The sequence below is a fragment of the Nothobranchius furzeri genome, chromosome 6 (assembly GCF_043380555.1).
Source record: "Nothobranchius furzeri strain GRZ-AD chromosome 6, NfurGRZ-RIMD1, whole genome shotgun sequence".
Taxonomy (NCBI): domain Eukaryota; kingdom Metazoa; phylum Chordata; class Actinopteri; order Cyprinodontiformes; family Nothobranchiidae; genus Nothobranchius; species Nothobranchius furzeri.
The window spans coordinates 31,114,001-31,132,645 of NC_091746.1; the positions used below are offsets into that span (position 1 = coordinate 31,114,001).

General features: G+C 44.5%; 1 protein-coding gene across 5 annotated transcripts in view; it reads right to left on the reverse strand.

Moving 5' to 3' along the window:
* sorcs1 (sortilin-related VPS10 domain containing receptor 1) overlaps positions 1–18,645 on the reverse strand; it is a 240,367-nt gene that overhangs the window by 120,179 nt on the left and 101,543 nt on the right. For all 5 annotated transcript variants that reach the window (XR_008563892.2, XR_001574014.3, XM_054743833.2 and 2 more), the window contains exons 2-3: positions 14,919–14,986; positions 1,041–1,140 (exon numbers count right to left, since the gene is read on the reverse strand). Coding sequence is in view for 3 of the 5 variants with exons in the window: in XM_054743833.2 (XP_054599808.2) it covers positions 1,041–1,140; positions 14,919–14,986 (168 nt within the window). In the remaining 2 variants the exon portion in view is untranslated. The remainder of the gene's footprint in view (positions 1–1,040; positions 1,141–14,918; positions 14,987–18,645) is intronic.

Consider the following 18,645-nt stretch of genomic DNA (forward strand, 5'->3'; position numbering starts at 1 on the left):
TGGTTCCGCTTTGTTCAAAAGAGTCAGTCTTTTGAACGACTCTTTGAGTTGAATAGCTCTAGAATGAACATAGGTCCCATCACTAGTGCAAAGGCATTCAAACATTTAAAAACAACAATAAAAATACCAATCCTCAAACTGGCAACCAGAGCACGGAAGTCAGAATTGGAGGGAATGGCTCGAGTGCCTGAAGAGGGGTCTGCTCACTAAAACATGCACAAACAGAAACGCAGACACAATGAAGATATTTCACCGTTTGGTGACGAGCAACAATCGTGGTACACAGCAGGAGGCGGAGCCTCCAAGCTCAAATCTAGCTCCAGAGTCTGACCTTCTATATGCTAATGCAAACCTCCCAGCAGAGTTTACATGCTTCCCTTTAATGGCTGTTTGTGGAGACCTGCTTCATGATGTTATCATTTCACATCAGATGTGTCACACGGACAGTGGAAATAATAATGAATGCGCTCCGATTCAGGATGAAATGTGGGACAGTTGTTTGTTTTGGAGCAGCATCCATGAATCTGTGATGAGAAAAACATGTTTGGTGCAAAATGTTCACATCTGAGACGTAAAATCTGCCTTTATTGATTTCATTTCATTTTTCCAGCCTGCATGTAGAAAGAGATGATTCTGTCTGACGTTAAACTTCCCGTTTTCGGATGTTTCTGAAATCCATCTGAACATAAATAACGTGGATCATCAGTGACCCCAAACCTGAACCCTTCAGCAGCCGATAATTACACGAGGATTCAATTGCCCTTCTTGATTATGGTCATGAAAGAGAAGTCATGTGAAGTTTTATTATTCCAACCATCAATTAGGCCAAATATGGAGAGTGAATTATCCTTTGGTAAGCCCGTTAGTTGTCGTTATGTTATCGGTCCCGTTTAGACCGGGACGATCATCACACGCCCGTATGACACCAGGTGAGGACAGTAATATGTGTGACGTATTTGACACCATCGTATGTCAGACAAACAACGAGGACAGACTAGAGGTACTTCAGTTCAGAGACGACGACTAAAGCAGCACATTACCTTCCTCTTGTTGTTGGGGCTCACATACAGATAACTGAGGATCGTCTTGGCTCCCACTTTGTCGTTCAGCTTCTGGTACGTCGCTCCGTAGTCGGTTGACCTGAAATGTAATCAGAAAGGTCTGATGAGGTCTTGGTGAATCTCCTGCTGCAATTAGGAGCAATCCCCCTGAGAATTCAGACATGAGATCGCTGCAGCGACAGTGTTGGGCGAGTGACTTCCAAACTGTAACGCGTTATTTATTACTTGTTACCCTCATTTTAAAGTAATTCATTACATTACAATATTACTGATTTTAAAATGTAAGGCATTACACTACTTTTGCATTACTTTAAGTTACTTTCACCAAAACAACTTCAGTATGAATCTGGTCATGTGACGCTCAGTGAGCTCATGACATATATGTGGAAGGTGACGTGGTGTCTGAGCTAGGGTTGCTGTTATAAACAGTCAGATATAATAACAGTGCTTTAAAATGATTGTTTACTAAATAAAAACAACAACAATCTGTACTCTCAGCACGCTGCCATCTTATGTTACCTGAGCAGGGAGTGAGGTGGTGGGGGCTCCAAGCCTATATGAGCCTTGGCCCCCAAATGCCTTGATACGGCCCTGGATGTGGGACTGACTTCTGGGGTGATCTGATTTGATCACATGTATAAATATTAAATGCTTATATATTATTGCTTTTCACTGGTAAAAATGTGTATTGGGGATAAATCTACCTACTTTTTTCTTTTTTTCTTGATTTTATGTGAATAATTTCCGGCCCTTTCTCTCTCTAACCTTCCTGCATGCTGCATGTTTTCTCCGTCTTCCAGAAAAACTGTTTCCTAGACTTCCTACTTTCTAACTAATCAGCCAACGGGATCTACCGAACACAAAAACAGCTTCATACGCGCTGCGCTCCAGCAGCAATGAGTTGAAATCACCGGGGCACAGATGATGAATCAGCTGAAAAGTACATGAAGTACCAGAGAATACGGGCTGCTATAAACGATCACAAACGAATGACTTTGTTTTGGTGGAGCGGGTTTGTGAATATAACAGCGGCCGCGCGCAGGACGCAGGTGGAGTGTTTGAGCCGTCACCGCTGCGTCCTCTCTGCTCAGAGAACGCCCGCAAAGCTGAGTCCATAAATGACGTCATATAAGTGGATACTGGATCTTTTTTCAGGCTTCCCGCAGTTTGAACTTTTAGGAAACCCACATCTTGATTCTGGGTTTAAAAATGCGTTGTAATTACCGTGTTACTGACAGGTGTACCGAGTAAATATTACCGTTTTCTTTCCCTGTAATGCCTTACATTACCACATTACAGCAAAAAGCAATGCATTACAGTACTTAATTACTTTTGTACCACGTTACTCCCGACACTGCTGCAGCGACACAAACTCCCGCAGATGCGAACATCACAACTCGTCACTCTTTACAATTAAACTATTTAAACAATGTTTTAATTGAAGGTTAAACCTGATTATTGTTTAAAAAATGTCAAATCTGTGTTTGATGTGCTCAGTAAGCCCCGCCCCCATGAAGATGACAAAACCAAAACACTCAGGATGTCGTCTTCATGCTCCAGTAACTGCTTAACCTGCAGGCAGGTCAGGTCCACAAAACTAAGGGTTCTGGTAATAAACACCGGTTTTGTTTCTCTCTGACACTTTTTATGCCAGAATTTAAACAAAGAGCCTTTTTCGCTGTTTTGGTTGAAGCTATGAACCGATCATACCCACCATCTATTAGTGACACGATCTGAGATTAGAACTCACATCATACTGACAACGATGCTGTTCATAAAGCCTAATTTAGGATTCTCCGTCTGCATCGGTGAGGGCACACGGACCACCATTATCGGTCATGGTAAAGGTCCTCCAGCAGGCTAGCAAGGACGGGCGAAGTAGAGCCCACTGTACTAGCCATCAGTTGAAAGGGAGAGCAACCCTGTGATTGGGCGCTGTTTCCTTCCGTCGTCTAGAGCACCCCCCCCCCCTCCCAAAAATAAAACAAGAACTGAACATATCTAGTGACATACACAACGCAGATTGAAGAACGTCTTGAGGAAGAAGTTTGATGACATAAGCATTGGTGCACCAGCGACTGAGTGAATACAATCGTTCGTGAAAAACTTTTTATTCGTGTCAGGAAATTAAGGGGAGTGTGAGTTTAGAGGTCACGACTGGATGAAGAGGCGGAGGACAAATTTTCTGTTTGATAAAATCTCTGAAATACATAAACACACTAGAGAGATGGCTGCACTGATGGCAGGAGATCCCAGACAAGTATGCCCTTTGCATTCCTAGTAGAGAATAAGATTGTCGGTCAATATGTCCAACAATCTTTTTTAAAAGACATCACAAATGCTCGACTGTCGGCCATGTTTTCACAAACAACGCGACTCAGGGTTTCTGTTGGGAACCACTTCCAGCCAGTGACGCCCTTGCTAATTTCCTGTATGTAGCCTAGCATCTGCAGAGCTTATCGATTTAATTTAATACATTGTTAAGTTTGCTCAAGTTGTTAAGCGGTGATTGACCCTCGAGGGTTTGGTCGCAGCTCACAGTGAATATTTATCAAATTAAAATCTAAAAGTCACTTTTCAACTTGGGAACTTTATGTTAACTCATTCACTGCCAATGACGACCACAGTCGTCATTTTAGATCCAACCGTTCACTGACGACGCATTTTTTTACTGTTTGAGCGTCGGACGAGCCCCCGTGCTGAGAGAACAAACATCTCAACTCTAAAGCCGATCTTCATCCACATACATCACACGTCACGTGATCAGGAAGCAGAACATCCATGTGTTAGGGGATCGCTTTGGGCCGCTGCTGTAAAAAAAGTGAGGCGCGAACCGGAAAAGCTTCTGTCGATCACAATTCAACAACGGATTACGAAAGAACGGATAACGCTCGAAACACACAGATTCTTCCTGATATAAGAGGTGAGTCTCCGCTTTGTTTTGGTTGTTTTGGTTCTGTTTGCATCATCCTAGCGCGCAACGTTGTGTGACTCTTAACAAAACAGTAAAAATGGTGAGAAACGCTGGCAGCGAAGGAGTTAACTGTATAAATTAATACAACTTTAGACTGTTGTTAGACTTTATGGATGTGGATAAATCCTGGATTTAAACACCTGCGTTTAGCAGTAACTGTAGTTTTTGTTGCTGCTGAACTATAATGATCTGATGTTCAGAGGAGAATCTGTGTGCCGGATCATCTTCATCCATAAATTATCTGCTGTGGACCAGAAACCAACTCGGATCGTGTTGGTTTCTGTTTTCTACCATCCGATCTGCTTCAAGCTGACTCCTGTAGAGGCATCAGCACAAAGCCATCATAGAGACGTTTTATTTTCATACGCAGACCCTCTTTGTAACATTTAACGTTATAAATCAGTTTACGGCTGGTGAATCCTCTGAGGAGAGCCAAAATAATCAGAGGATTAGTCAAAGCACTGAATTGTGAGCCGGGTTTGAGGCTGCGGCTGAAAGTTTGAAGAAGATGTTTGAGCTGTCAGGTCCAATTTGTTCTGAGGAGCCTGAAGTTCAATCAAGCAGCTATTCTGAGTTCACACAAAGAACCGAAGTGGGAGAAAAAAGAGCCAGATCCATGCAAATCCTAAAAATTCAGCAAGGACGCCACCGAACGCCTCGCGTGACTTCAAATAAAGCAATCACTCACGTCAGCTGCTGTTTCTCTTCCTCAATCACGCCGTTAAACACGGGCTGAAGATCCGGTTTGCAGGGATTAAAGTTTTCAGAGCGTCGCTCTTCAACTTCACAATCAAGCGTGAAAACATCAGAAATATTCACGGTGAATTATTGGGTTGATGTCCTTCTGCAGCGCTGTCAGATTTACGGTTTCCATGGTGACAAAATGCATCTGACGGAGGAATCTATTCATCAGCTTTGTTGGCCGGTGACATCATCAGGCTACTGATCAGCCCGTCACAGAGAAACATGATTTAGGGCCCGCTGACGTGCTTTCAGTGTGGCGGCACCTTTGACCTCTGAGCGGTAACGGTCATCTCAGTGCTCATCTCAGGAAGATGGAAGTCATTTTAAGTGAAAAGTGATCGTTTCTCAAGGACGATCATTCTGAGCAGAGCTCGCCTGCTGATGGGCGGCCCGGGGAAGGCTGCCGGCCGGCTGCACGTGGGCGTTAACGGGAGCTCCGACCAGGCGGGTGAGGATGTGTGAGCCGCAGCAACTGCAGTTGGACAAAAGCTTCAGAGAGTCCACGTGTTGGATTAAAAATGGGAAAATGTCCAAGGACACCAGAATGTTATCAGCTCCTTTTACGGGGATGCGGCTCAGCGAGGAGAATGGATTCTGGATCTGTTGGAACGTTTAGGCTATTAACATTTTTACACAGACACCCTCCACCAACACCCCGTCTCCCCGGAACGGATTCCCTCTATCCACATACCACAGGTCTTATTAGAAAGTGTGCGTTAGAACGAGGGCACGCCGCTCGGCAGCGGCTAGACAGCGTTAACGTTCTTGATTAATGGTGGTTTCAGATGAGAAAGCAGCTTGTATCTGAGAACAGAACCCGCCAGCAGAGCTGCTCAGACACAGAGATGAGCAGCAGCTGCGACGGCTCCTCCACCATGAATTTACACAACCTGGCACTCTCGCACCGTTTCTGAGTAGCTGGCTAAATTATAGCCTTCACTCCCTCCACATCCGCAATGCCTCTCCATCATCGCCCTGCTCGTCACGGCTGGAGGAACACCTCCACCGTTAGAGGGCTTCAGACAGCAGAGACTCGCTTTTAAACATCTCAGCTGGAAACCGAATGTAGAACTTCAGGATCTAAAGCCAAGTCCAGCAGAACGTAGTGGTTCATCTCTGACTGCAGCAACATTTATCATGTCATGTTTTATATGTTCCTGTTTGTTGTTCATCCCTGAAAAGTTGTGGCTTTATTTTGTCCACAAACAGAAGATTAAGCACAAATCATCCCTTCGTTCAGTGAAGTTAACACACGTTACAAAGTAAATGACCTGTATTGTATTTGTACAACCCCCCAAGGCGCTTCACAACACATCCACACATCCACACCCTGGTGGCGATGAGCTACAATGTAGCCACAGCTGCACTGGGGCGCACTGACAGAGGCGAGGCTGCCGAACGCTGGTGCCATCGGTCCCTCCGACCACCAGCAGCAGGCAAGGCGGGTTAAGTGTCTTGCCCAAGGACACAACGGCAGAGTTCTCTGTTCGGAGCTGAGATCGATGCAACCTTCTGATTACTGGACAGCCCGCTCTACCCCCTGAGCTACTGCTGTTCCAAAGCAATAGTAAAAGTGAAAGAATAAATCATTAAAAGGTGTGGGAAACTAATTTAATCAATACATTTGCAGTAGTCTCTAGTAGGACTTCATGGTTTATACATCGTACTCTGGGGAACACAACGTGCTGGTGCACCATTTCCAGGAACTAGAAGTTACTCCTATCACATCTGTGCTTCAGAGGACAGGACTTGGAGTCTTATTTCCTGATATTTGGACACCTTGGATTGGATAACAGCAGTGCAACTCTACCACTGACTCTGTATGCTCTGCAACGTTGATGTTTTATCTCCACACAAGCCAGAAGCAGTTATGCTGTGTGCAGGGGCGGATTTAGCAATTTGGGGGCCCAAGGCAAACACAGACATGGGGCCCCCTTACACAAAAGTTTCGACAATCTTATCTTTAACTGGATTTGCGAAACTCTCCCCTCTTCTGCCACGAGTTATTTTCACTTTTTATTAGTCCTCCTCCGTTTTCCTGTCTTTCTCTCCCGTTGGGTGTTCTCTTCTTCCTGCCAGTGCGACTGTGATTTTGCCTGTCTTTTTTTTTCTATTTTTCATTTTGGTCCATGTTTCCCTCCCTTTAAACGTTTTCCATTGCCTTTCCTTTTCCGTTTCCTTTGATGTTTACATAGAAAAACGACGTCACTTTTGGAAGTGAAGATAAAAGCTTTTTTAAAGCGAGCTGCTTCTTTCTCTTGTTGGAGCCGCCAGGATAACTCCGTTCCATGCTTCATGTTTTCACTACTGCTTCAAGTTTGTAACGAACACTCTCGCCTCTTCTCTTCTTATTTGTGCTCTTATGGCACTTGGCAAACAACAGTTTGCATTTGCATTACCGCCACCAACTGGATTGGAGTGGAATGACTACCATCACTTCCTGTTTTAAAGGAATAGTCCATTGTGGCATTAACAGAGAGGTGCCAACAGTCAGGGCTAGGGCCCCCAACATAAGGTGGCCCCAGGCGGCTGCCGACCTATGCCTAATGGTAAAACCACCACTGGCTGTGTGGCGGAGTTGCTAATGCTAATTGTTAGCTTCTACTAGCCGAGACATGGGCTGTTTCCCATTATGCATACTTGTCTGTACTTGTGTACTCACATCCTTGTGAAACGTCATCAACGATGGCCCAAGTACCGATCCAATCCTAAGTATGCATCATGGCAAGTTCGCTCAAAGTTCCCGGAAATGCTCTTGCTCCGCCCACTGTATCCAGGATGCATCAATGCATCTTTTTCCAGACATGGGACAGCACTTTCCCATAATGCATTGTGTCGCATCCTTATACTCCCAACATCAGAGGAGAAATCTAATAACTGTAGAGTTTTATATCAGAAATACCAATAAAGAAATATTAAGTTGTATTACTGTAAATAATTGTGCGTAACCTGTGAAATTTGCTGTGTGTATTTCTTTTACTTTTCACGATCCATCAAAATGCTAAACTGGCTAACCCTCTTAAAAAAAAGCAGAGTAGCTCTGTTTTCATAAAAATGATTATTTGTTATTGCTTTAACAGCGGAAAATGCTGGTTTTTATCAGTTTTAATCACAAGTAGACCAAATATAATACAAATGATATGTTTTTGTTGTTTTGTTATTTAAGTAACTAACTTATCTTTTATTTTTATAGCAGGTCGTTCAGCTGTAGATGGAAACAAGCAGCGCTTGTTGCCATGATGCAACAGAGAACTGTTCTGTTCCAAATGCCGTCCTTGTACTCCCGTACTCAGTAGAACAGACTTACTGGTGTTTTTGCCAAGAACATACTTGTCTAGTACACAAGAACATACTTGTCTAGTACACAAGAACATACTAGTGTCCTTGAGTATTGAGAAACGGCCATTCTCTGCTGTTTCTTGGACTCTAAACCAGCAACTGCCTTCCCCATCGCAAGCCATGATGGGTGAGTCCATGAATGTTACGTGACAGTGTGACATAGATCTGTCAGGGTTTTCAAATTCTAGCATTTCTCCATCTATTGTCCATTAGAGCTAATGCAGGAGATAGGTGGTCAGATAGCTGCCTGCATGAAAATCTCAGAGTGACAGATTATAATCAGGAAAAATCTTTTATAAATGGGCTTTCAGTGAACCACACCTTTGAACAAAACTTGGGTTGAAATGTTAGTATTTCAGTGAATGACCTGTAAATGATTAATGATTAATGAAATCAGCCTAACACGTTTTTAAGAATAAACGTTGAAGCTGTAATCTCATGCAGCTCCACCTGCTTTAGGTTGAAATCTCTCTCTGAGGATAATTGGTTTTCTACAGAACCAGATCAAATTTATCGGTTCTGTCCATCCATCCATCCATCCATCCATCCATCCATCCATCCATCCATCCATTTTCATCCACTTATCCGGAGCCGGGTCACGGGGGCAGCAGCCTAAGGCTAGAGGCCCAGACTTCCCTCTCCCCAGCCACTTGGGCCAGCTCCTCCGGGGGAATCCCAAGGCGTTCCCTGCCCAGGTGAGAGACATAGTCCCTCCACCGTGTCCTGGGTCTACCTTTAGGTCTCCTCCTGGTTGGACGTGCCCAGAAAACCTCACCAGGGAGGCGTCCAGGAGGCATCCTGACTAGAGGTGTGAATCTTCACTTGTCTCCCGATTCGATTCGATTACGATTATGGGGTCAACGATTCAATTCGATTCGATATCCCGATGCATCACGATGCATCACGATTATTTCATATTGATTTGTTTTCATCGATAAATAGAAGATGTCAGATAATTGCTTTTTTTAAAATCTAAAACGTAATTGACACAACCTGCCATCCCTCAAAAGCTCTCCATTCACAACAGGTTAGGACAAAACATTTAAACATTTAAGAAGATTTAACAAAATAAAACATCTGTTTCCTCATTCAACACCACGCCTCAGGCTGAGAAAAACACGCTTTGTAAAAACTCACAAAATCTAAAAAAGTACTGAAAACCTACAGGACACATAATGTAATAATAAAATACATAATTGGGTTCATATATGAGTGTTTAATGTCTCTGAGCAGCTCTAGAGTCAAATATTTATGCCACAGTTGAAGGGTGTCAGAAATAACACCAAATGAAATGTTTGACTTAATTTCATTTGAACCCAGCGGTTCATTTCTGAAATAATGGAGAATGAATCAAGTTCTGTTTGATGCAGAAAATAAAACACAAAAAAAAATTCTACACTTCCAATAATATTTAAGATGTGTGTTTTATTCTTCCTGATAATAACACCAGCAGAAGGCTGTGGGCTGGATTAGGATTAAATTACCCAGCTGATGGATCTCCTTCACTAACCAGCTAACTACAAACCTTTCCACTGACCTGTCCTGTGTGACCCTCACCATGTGGCCCTCATGTCCATGTGACCCTCATGTCCATGCTGTCTCTGGAGGAGCAGATAGGAGACAAGACCTCCTGTAACCTAAAATGAACCAAAGCTTCCTCCCAGTTTCTCTTTAAGGTGAATTTAACATCAGTTTATCATCATGAAACAAAAGAATAAAGTGGAACAAGAACTTCTATCTTCTATTTCTCTCTTCTTTTAACTTCTCCGTGTCTGTAAATAAAAGAGACAGACGATCATGCTGCAGCCGCGGTCACTGACCCCGCCCCCTCCCCAAGACCGGATTACAACAAGCAGTCTGACTGAGCGCTTCCAGGAGAAATAATAATGAAATTATGAAAATAATAACGCGTGTTTGGAGCATCGGTTTGGAGGAGCGTCCTCCGATCGTCTCTCTCTCTCTCTCTCTCTCTCTCTCTCTCTCTCTCTCTCTCTCTCTCTCTCTCTCTCTCTCTCTCTCTCTCTCTCTCTCTCTCTCTCTCTCTCTCTCTCTCTCTCTCTCTCTCTCTCTCTCTCTCTCTCTCTCTCTCTCTCTCTCTCTCTCTCTCTCTCTCATCGAGCGAGCAGAGCGCGCAGCACGACAACCCGCTCAATTAACATAATTCACGGCCCAAATCCAACAGAACCGGTCGGGCTGATTCGGTTCCGGTTTGGTCTTGGGTGACAACTCTAGCGCTCAGCCCTGCAATACCACATTAAGGCGGAGGTAAATGTGGAGGACGCTCACTCTGACAGATTTGGTTGCTGCGCTGGTGCCGCGTTAAAAAAACAAAACTACATTCCACTATAATCGATTATGGCGTGTTCTTCTACGATGCAGAATCGTTTATGTCCGCATCCCGATGCATCGATTATTTGATTATTTTCCTCAGCTCTAATCCTGACCAGATGCCCGAGCCACCTCAATTGGCTCCTCTCGATGTGGAGGAGCAGCAGATCTACTCCGAGCTCCTCCCCCTATCTCTAAGGGAGAGCTCAGCCACTCTTCAGAGAAAACACATTTTGGCCGCTTGTATCCGTGATCTCGTTCTTTCGGTCACTACCCAAAGCTCATGACCATAGGTGAGGGTAGGAACGTAGATCCACCGGTAAATCGAGAGCTTCGCCTTCTGACTCAGCTCTCTCTTCACCACGACAGACCGGTACAACGCCCGCATCGCTGCAGATGCAGCACCAATCCGCTTATCGATCTCACGCTCCAGTTTTCCCTCACTCGTGAACAACCCCGAGATACTTAAACTCCTCCACTTGGGGCAGGACCTCATCCCTGACCCGGAGAAGGCATTCTACCCTTTTCCGAATCAAGACCATGGTCTCAGATTTAGAGGAGCTGATTCTCATCCCAGCTGATTCACACTCGGCTGTGAACCGCTCCAGCGAAAGCTGAAGATCACGTTCTGATGAAGCCAACAGGACCACATCATCTGCAAAAAGCAGAGACCTGATCCTCAGGCCACCAAAACGGATGCCCTCCACACCTTGGCTGCACCTAGAAATCCTGTCCATAAAGGTTATGAACAGAATCGGTGACAAAGGGCAGCCTTGGCGGAGTCCAACTCTCTCTGGGAACGAGCCCGACTTACTGCTGGCAATGCGGACCAAGCTCTGACACCGGTCATACAGGGACCTAACATTCCGTATCAGAGGGCCTGGTACCCCATACTCCCAGAGTACTCCCCACAGGGCCCCCCGAGGGACGCGGTCAAACGCCTTCTCCAAATCCACAAAACACATGTAGACTGGTTGGGCAAATTCCCACGCACCCTCCAGGATCCCCCTAAGGGTATAGAGCTGGTCCAGTGTTCCACGACCAGGACCAAAACCACATTGCTCCTCCTGAATCTGAGGTTCAACAATCCGACGGACCCTCCTCTCCAGAACCCTGAATAGACCTTACCAGGAAGGCTCAGGAGTGTGACCCCCCTGTAGTTGGAACACACCCTGCGGTCCCCCTTTTTTAAATAAGGGGCCCACCACCCCGGTCTGCCAGTCCAGTGGGACTGCCCCTGATGTCCACGCGATATTGCAGAGCCGTATCAGCCAACACCGCCCCACAACATCCAGAGCCTTAAGGAACTCCGGGAGGAACTCATCCACCCCCGGAGCCTTGCCACAGAGGAGCTTTTTAACCACCTCAGTGACCTCAGCACCAGAGATTTGACCCAAAGTTCCCAGACTCTGCTTCCTCACTGGAAGACGTGTCGGTGGGATTGAGGAGGTCTTCGAAGTATTCTGCCCACCGATCCACAACGTCCTGAGTAGAGGTCAGCAGCACACCGTCCCCACTATAGATAGTGTTGGTAGCACACTGCTTTCCCCCCCTGAGGCGCCGGATGGTGGACCAGAATCTCCACGAAGCCGTACAGAAGTCTTGCTCTATGGTCTCACCGAACTCCTCCCATCGTCACGCCTGTACATTGTCCACTAATGTCCCGATCTGTCTTCTCTCACTCGGATAGTGATTCATCTGTTTACTTGTCTGTCTTTCTGTCAGACCTCTTCTCACACACCTGTTGTCGTGTGCCCGTCCCATTTACCGGTTCCTTTAAAACCCAGTTCCGTTAGAACTTATGAGACGGTGCATCCATCAGGGTTCGATGGGGATGTCGGTGAGTATTATAGTATTAGATCCTGGTTTGGGCGTCCTAAGTTAGAATCATATCTTTTATTTTAAAGGTGAAATAATATGTAAGACCTTTCCTTCTGTAGTAGCTCACTTCTTTTTAAGCAATCCCGTTATCTTAAGGTTTCTTTATATTAATCTGTCACAAACCGTAAAGTAAGTCCTGATAATTCCAGAACCCATAATTAATGTGCTTACCTCTGTGCAATTAATGATCAGAGCCCCCACTCGTGAAGCTTTAGAGAAAACCTGAAAGTATCAGGATTATGTTTCTTTTTCAAAAAAGGTTTATTACAAAATCAAAATACAAAAATGGGTAGATGAAAAAACAACTGCTATCCCCCACGGAGGAATTAGTTCAAAATGATTAAATAAGAGTTAGTTTACACCAGCTCTTGTCTTCTCAGAATCTCCCCAAAACTCTCCCTCTCTCTCTTTCTCTCCTAAGAGTCTCTTCTGTCATCCCCCATCCAGGCTTGGACGGGGGATGACCCCTCCAAATCTGCTCTGTCTCTTCTTGTCCTCTGCCCCAGCTGCTGTCCGCTCTCCCAATCTCTCTCTGCTGTTCAGAGCTGTTCTTATATACCCTTCCTGGACCAGCTTAAGGTCATGGGGTCATTTACCAGATACACACTTTGTAGCTCAACACAAAACATTTGGTGTCATTTTCACTACATGCAGCATTCTTCTTAACACAGGTCATTACATCATCTTTTGCAGCATTCTTCAGTTTCTCTCCAATGTTCCCGAGAAGGCTTCTGGATCTGAAGGGCTTGTCTTCATTCTGTTCTCCTCCAATCCCATCTTTCCAAGCCAGGGGTGGGGCAAAGAGGTGGGGTCAGTCTCCTGACCCTTCGCCCAGTTCTGTCCTCTTGTCCCTGTGACCCTTGTGTGACCCTTGTTTCTGACCACAGTTTTTTTGACCTGCAGCCCAACTCCTGTCGACTGGTTGATTTTGCTCGCACAAGCCAGTCCAGTATGGCTCACCTTTTGACAACGTACTTGCCACTGTCTTTGGCATGTGGGACTCGCAACACTGTCATCACCCGTCCTCTACGAGAGGCTCTGTTTTCTCAACACTTTAGATTTATGAACCAGTTGGTGAAGGAAGCTCCATTAAAATGGTGATGTTGGAGCATCACGTGAGACTGGGAGAAACAGCCTCATTGTATCTGCTAACAGGTCAGCGCCCTTTATGACGGTTCATCCACAGCGCGCCTCGGGTAGCCTCAAAGGGAGAGGACAAAAAAGAATCCCCAAAAATAATTTCCTTAAGTCATTTCTGCACCTCAGTAGGTTAATCTGTCCAACGTTACTGTCAGGAAGTCCTCAAGCTTCTCACCATGTAGTGACAGATGGATGGACAGCTGGAAATATCATCTCATGTTCACATTTATGTTAAATAATTAAGGAACGTATATTATTTTTAGAAATTTTGAAAGATTTTGTTTCAGTGTCAGAGTTCAAAGGTAGGGCAGGTGTTCCTGGAAAATATAAGCTGCACTTTCCCTAGGCTCCGCCCATATGACACGCCCACAGAGTACAGGAGATAAACAGAAAGAACAGATACTGTCAAACAACTATAAAACATGTTGTTGTTACGGCTGATGCCTCTCTGCTCGGGGGGTTCAGGACCATGGCCAGTACCCACCTGGCTTCACTTCCTGTTCTGCTGCTCTGAGCTGAGAACGTGTGACTCGAGCACAAAAAGGGGCGGGGCATTCAGAGGGCAGTTTGATGAATGGATCAGGATCCAATCATTCAAACTTTCACAATGATTATGTATCTTGGATTGTAAAATTCAAAAGGAGGTTAAAATTAAACATTTCATTCATTTAGTTTCTGTCAGTATGTGGAGAGCATTTTAGCAATATGGCAAAAGATGCTCCAAAAAGAGCTGGATTTGTTTTATTTGGATTATTTAATTTTAAAATTTGCTTCATTTGTTTTAAAGATAATTATTATTTCAGTGCAGATAAAAATACATCAACAGAACTTGCGCCGGCATGTCTACAGAGCAGGAAGCTACTTCTGCCCACATGAGTCTCCTCTGTAGACGCGAGGTCAGGTATTACACACACTTTCAGCAGCTGTTGCCCCTTCCAGCTACAATAGTTCATCAACTTTAATGTTTTGTGCAGTTTTTGCTCCACCTTCCTGATGGTGTCTGCAGGGTTAGATTTTACAATCAATAAAAATATGCTTTGTGTTGCAAATGACCAAAGCAGGATCAGAATCCAGAGGACTGAAGCTTAAAGGAAAGTGCTGCCACAAACAGCTACCTGCTCAAGGTAATTCACTGGGTGATGCCTCCAGCTCCAGTAACTTATAGTAATCCATGAGAGGGACTTCGGGTGCTTTCAGACATTTGAACAAATCCAGCACAGAGACAGTCCGGCTCGTCTTTGGGCGATCCGGATGCTCTCATCTCCCTGAGTGTTTCATTAATTCTCATTATGACCGAATCAGAATCTGTGTTCCTACGAGCACAGCTCTGAGACTCTCAAATCCCAAAATTACAGACATCAGAAAGACGCAGAGCCACCAACAGCGGTCTCCTCAGACCAATTTATGGTGTCAGACTCACAGGTGCTCCAGGCGAGAGAGCCGAAGCTTACCTCCATAATGAACTCTCAGTCACACTGTTCAGATTGAAGTCAAAGAGTTTGGTCAGCATCAGGATGACCTGCAACACAAGAAAAGGATCTGGTCATTAAACCTGCTCTGGTTTAGTGAGGAGGCGTCCCTCTGGGTTGGATTGGTTTTAGTGAGTTAGGCTTTAAAGCTGCGTTATGTCTTGGTTTCACCAGTAGATGTCCTCAGTCGTCCCTGTTCCAGCTCTCGTCTCCTGTTTCTAACCAGCCCTCCCTGTTTATCTACTCCTTGTTTAGTTTTTATTTATTTATTTATCCCTCAGATCCTGCTGATTCACACAGAAACGCATTACACGTGTCTCAGTGTTGGTTGATTTTAAACATCTAGGTTTCCCACTATGAAGGTGGGTTATGTAAACAAAATGGTTCTTAAAGAGATAAATGAGATAAAATGACGTCACACTAGCCAAGCATCCATGATGTCACACTAGCCAAGCATCCATGATGTCACACTAGCTAAGCATCCATGATGTCACACTAGCCAAGCATCCATGATGTCACACTAGCTAAGCATCCATGATGTCACACTAGCTAAGCATCCATGATGTCACACTAGCTAAGCATCCATGATGTCACACTAGCCAAGCATCCATGATGTCACACTAGCCAAGCATCCATGATGTCACACTAGCTAAGCATCCATGATGTCACACTAGCCAAGCATCCATGATGTCACACTAGCCAAGCATCCATGATGTCACACTAGCCAAGCATCCATGATGTCACACTAGCCAAGCATCCATGATGTCACACTAGCTAAGCATCCATGATGTCACACTAGCCAAGCATCCATGATGTCACACTAGCCAAGCATCCATGATGTCACACTAGCCAAGCATCCATGATGTCACACTAGCCAAGCATCCATGATGTCACACTAGCCAAGCATCCATGATGTCACACTAGCTAAGCATCCATGATGTCACACTAGCCAAGCATCCATGATGTCACACTAGCCAAGCATCCATGATGTCACACTAGCCAAGCATCCATGATGTCACACTAGCTAAGCATCCATGATGTCACACTAGCCAAGCATCCATGATGTCACACTAGCTAAGCATCCATGATGTCACACTAGCTAAGCATCCATGATGTCACACTAGCCAAGCATCCATGATGTCACACTAGCTAAGCATCTATGATGTCACACTAGCCAAGCATCCATGATGTCACACTAGCCAAGCATCCATGATGTCACACTAGCCAAGCATCCATGATGTCACACTAGCCAAGCATCCATGATGTCACACTAGCCAAGCATCCCGTCACACGACGATCCAAACCTACATTTGTGGGAAAAGATAGTTTATTAATTTATTTTCTTTCAACAAAGAAAGCATGGGTAGGACTCTTTGGTGCATAAGCCCTCCAGGAAAACCAGTGTGTGTGTGTGTGTGTGTGTGTGGGGGGGGGGGGGGGGGGGGGGGGTCCTAGAGACAGTGCTTGATTAGTCTTTGGTCATGTGACCAATCAGAATAAAAAAAGCCTTCAATTGCAGCATAATCTGACACACCCTCCTTGCTTGGAGCCTCGGTTGCATTCATGATGTCTGACGTGTCTGCTGTCTCCTAAAGAGACGAAAGATTTATTAAGACTTCAACATTTAAGAATAGATTTAAATATTCGTCTAATATCTGACTAAAACCCCTGCATGTTCACAGCTTCATTTATAACGACAACAGTTTGAAACGGTTTGTTTGGTTTCCTCTGAGATGGTACAAGTCTGGAGTGAGACAGAACTATTTACAGCTGAAATATTCAAGATGCAAAAACACATTTATCTGTTTCAGATCAGTCTGCAACACAACGTGAGCAGCAGGGATTCTCTTTTCTGCTGCCCGTGCAACATGTGAATGTTTTTAAAAGGGGGCGTAAAGGTCAAAGTTCAGCCTTCTGACAGGCTGGTGCACTGCACCCGATGGTGCAGGAACATCCAGTCGGCAGATCCAATAAAAGTGACCATAAATAGTCCATAATCATCTTTCTTTTCTAATTCTGACCCGGACACTCAGTCAGGTGAAGCTAACTGCTATTTTTACTTATTCAGGGCCAATTTTTATTTAACTATCCAAATATTTCACAGGCAGACTTTAAATGTTTATCATTGAAAACACACCGTATGACTTATTTTATTGTGAAGCAGAGTCTGATTTATAAGATGAGATTTAGGGACACTTGCGTCTAAATAGTGGATTCCACCAACGTCCTTTTCTTTGTTCTGTCATTATTATTAATGTTATTATTATTATTAATGTTATTATTATTAATGTTACACACAGGTGAGGTGTTCAGCCCAACAGCACACACAGTTAAACCCTCAGAACTTCCTTCAATCCTTCACAATAAAAGTCTTTAACTTCTGCTTCACCATTCTGAGAAAACTTCTATAGGTTATGACGATTATTATCATCAAGATTATAGTTTCATTTAAATGTTGTTCTCCACTCCAGATTGAGGTTAGTTTTAGTGTCTTCACTCTGAAAGTAATAAGACGAGTTTTCCCAAATTGACCTTTGACACTGAATCGTGGAAAAAACCGAGATTCCTTCTCCCTCTTCTGTTTTCCCTGGTGGGCCTAATTCTTCTCCGCAGATTGAATTTTGCAGTCAAATGAAAGAAAAATGTGTTTCCAGCTGAAATGACATGTTCAGAGTGTGTCTTTATGCCTGGATGTCCATTTCATTATCTTCACTGATGTTTCATGTGAAGGTTGAAGTTTTCAGCCTAAATCAGGTCTCTGAGGAAGTTCCACGAGCTCACTTTACCATCTGAAAGGCCCTTTGCACTCCAACAGTGAACTAATTAATGTGGTTTTATGGAGGTGATAGTGGAGCTTTTCATCTTGTTGAGGCAGGTTCGTGTCAGACGAGGTGTTACTGCTCAGCTGAGATGTACACTCGTAACAATTAGGCTCAACACACTTCAGCACAAAGCCATAATGAGCTTTGTTCTGTACAAACCGCAGCACTGCGGCTGTTTAAAATCACCCTCGTTCTTTTACCGCCGTTACTTAATCATATCACATTGATTTGAAACACTCCACAGGAAATATTCTGCACTCCCTTCTTTGCCCTGAAGGTGAGCGGGATGAGTGAAAAGTGGGTCGGTCGAAGTCTTCAGGGAAAAAAACAGAGGCAGAAACATCTCGTTTGGCTCGGAGCGAAAAAGTAAAGCGGCGCGGAAACTCGGTCTGTTTACCCAGTAATTGGAGGTGCGTTTGAAACGAATGAAGCAGAAGAGGCAGGAAAACATTCTCAAAGAGCGCGAGCGTTCTCATGCACGAGTTATGCTTTTGATTTGATGAGAAAAAATCAGAGATCCAGAAGTTTCCTGAAGGTCTGGTGGGTTGAAGATGATACAAACATTGCTTAACCTGGACAAAGGTTTCATTAATACATCGCTGTCTGTTCAGCTAACAAAGCACAGGTGGCTAACATTTTAATGTCTTACCAGTCCTTGAATGGATGCTTTCATCCATCGGCCTCCATCGAAGTGGCTAAACTCAGACCTTTTTAATGAGAAACGATGGAGTTTTAACTGATTCGGTTTATCGTGTTGTCCGTTAGCATCGGTTAGCATTCAGAGTTGGCTCTGGACATTCTGAATATTCAGTAATGATTTCCCGACAAACAGTCCCCAGTTGGTGAGACTGAAGGGCTGTATGTCTGATCAGGTGTTCAGCACCACT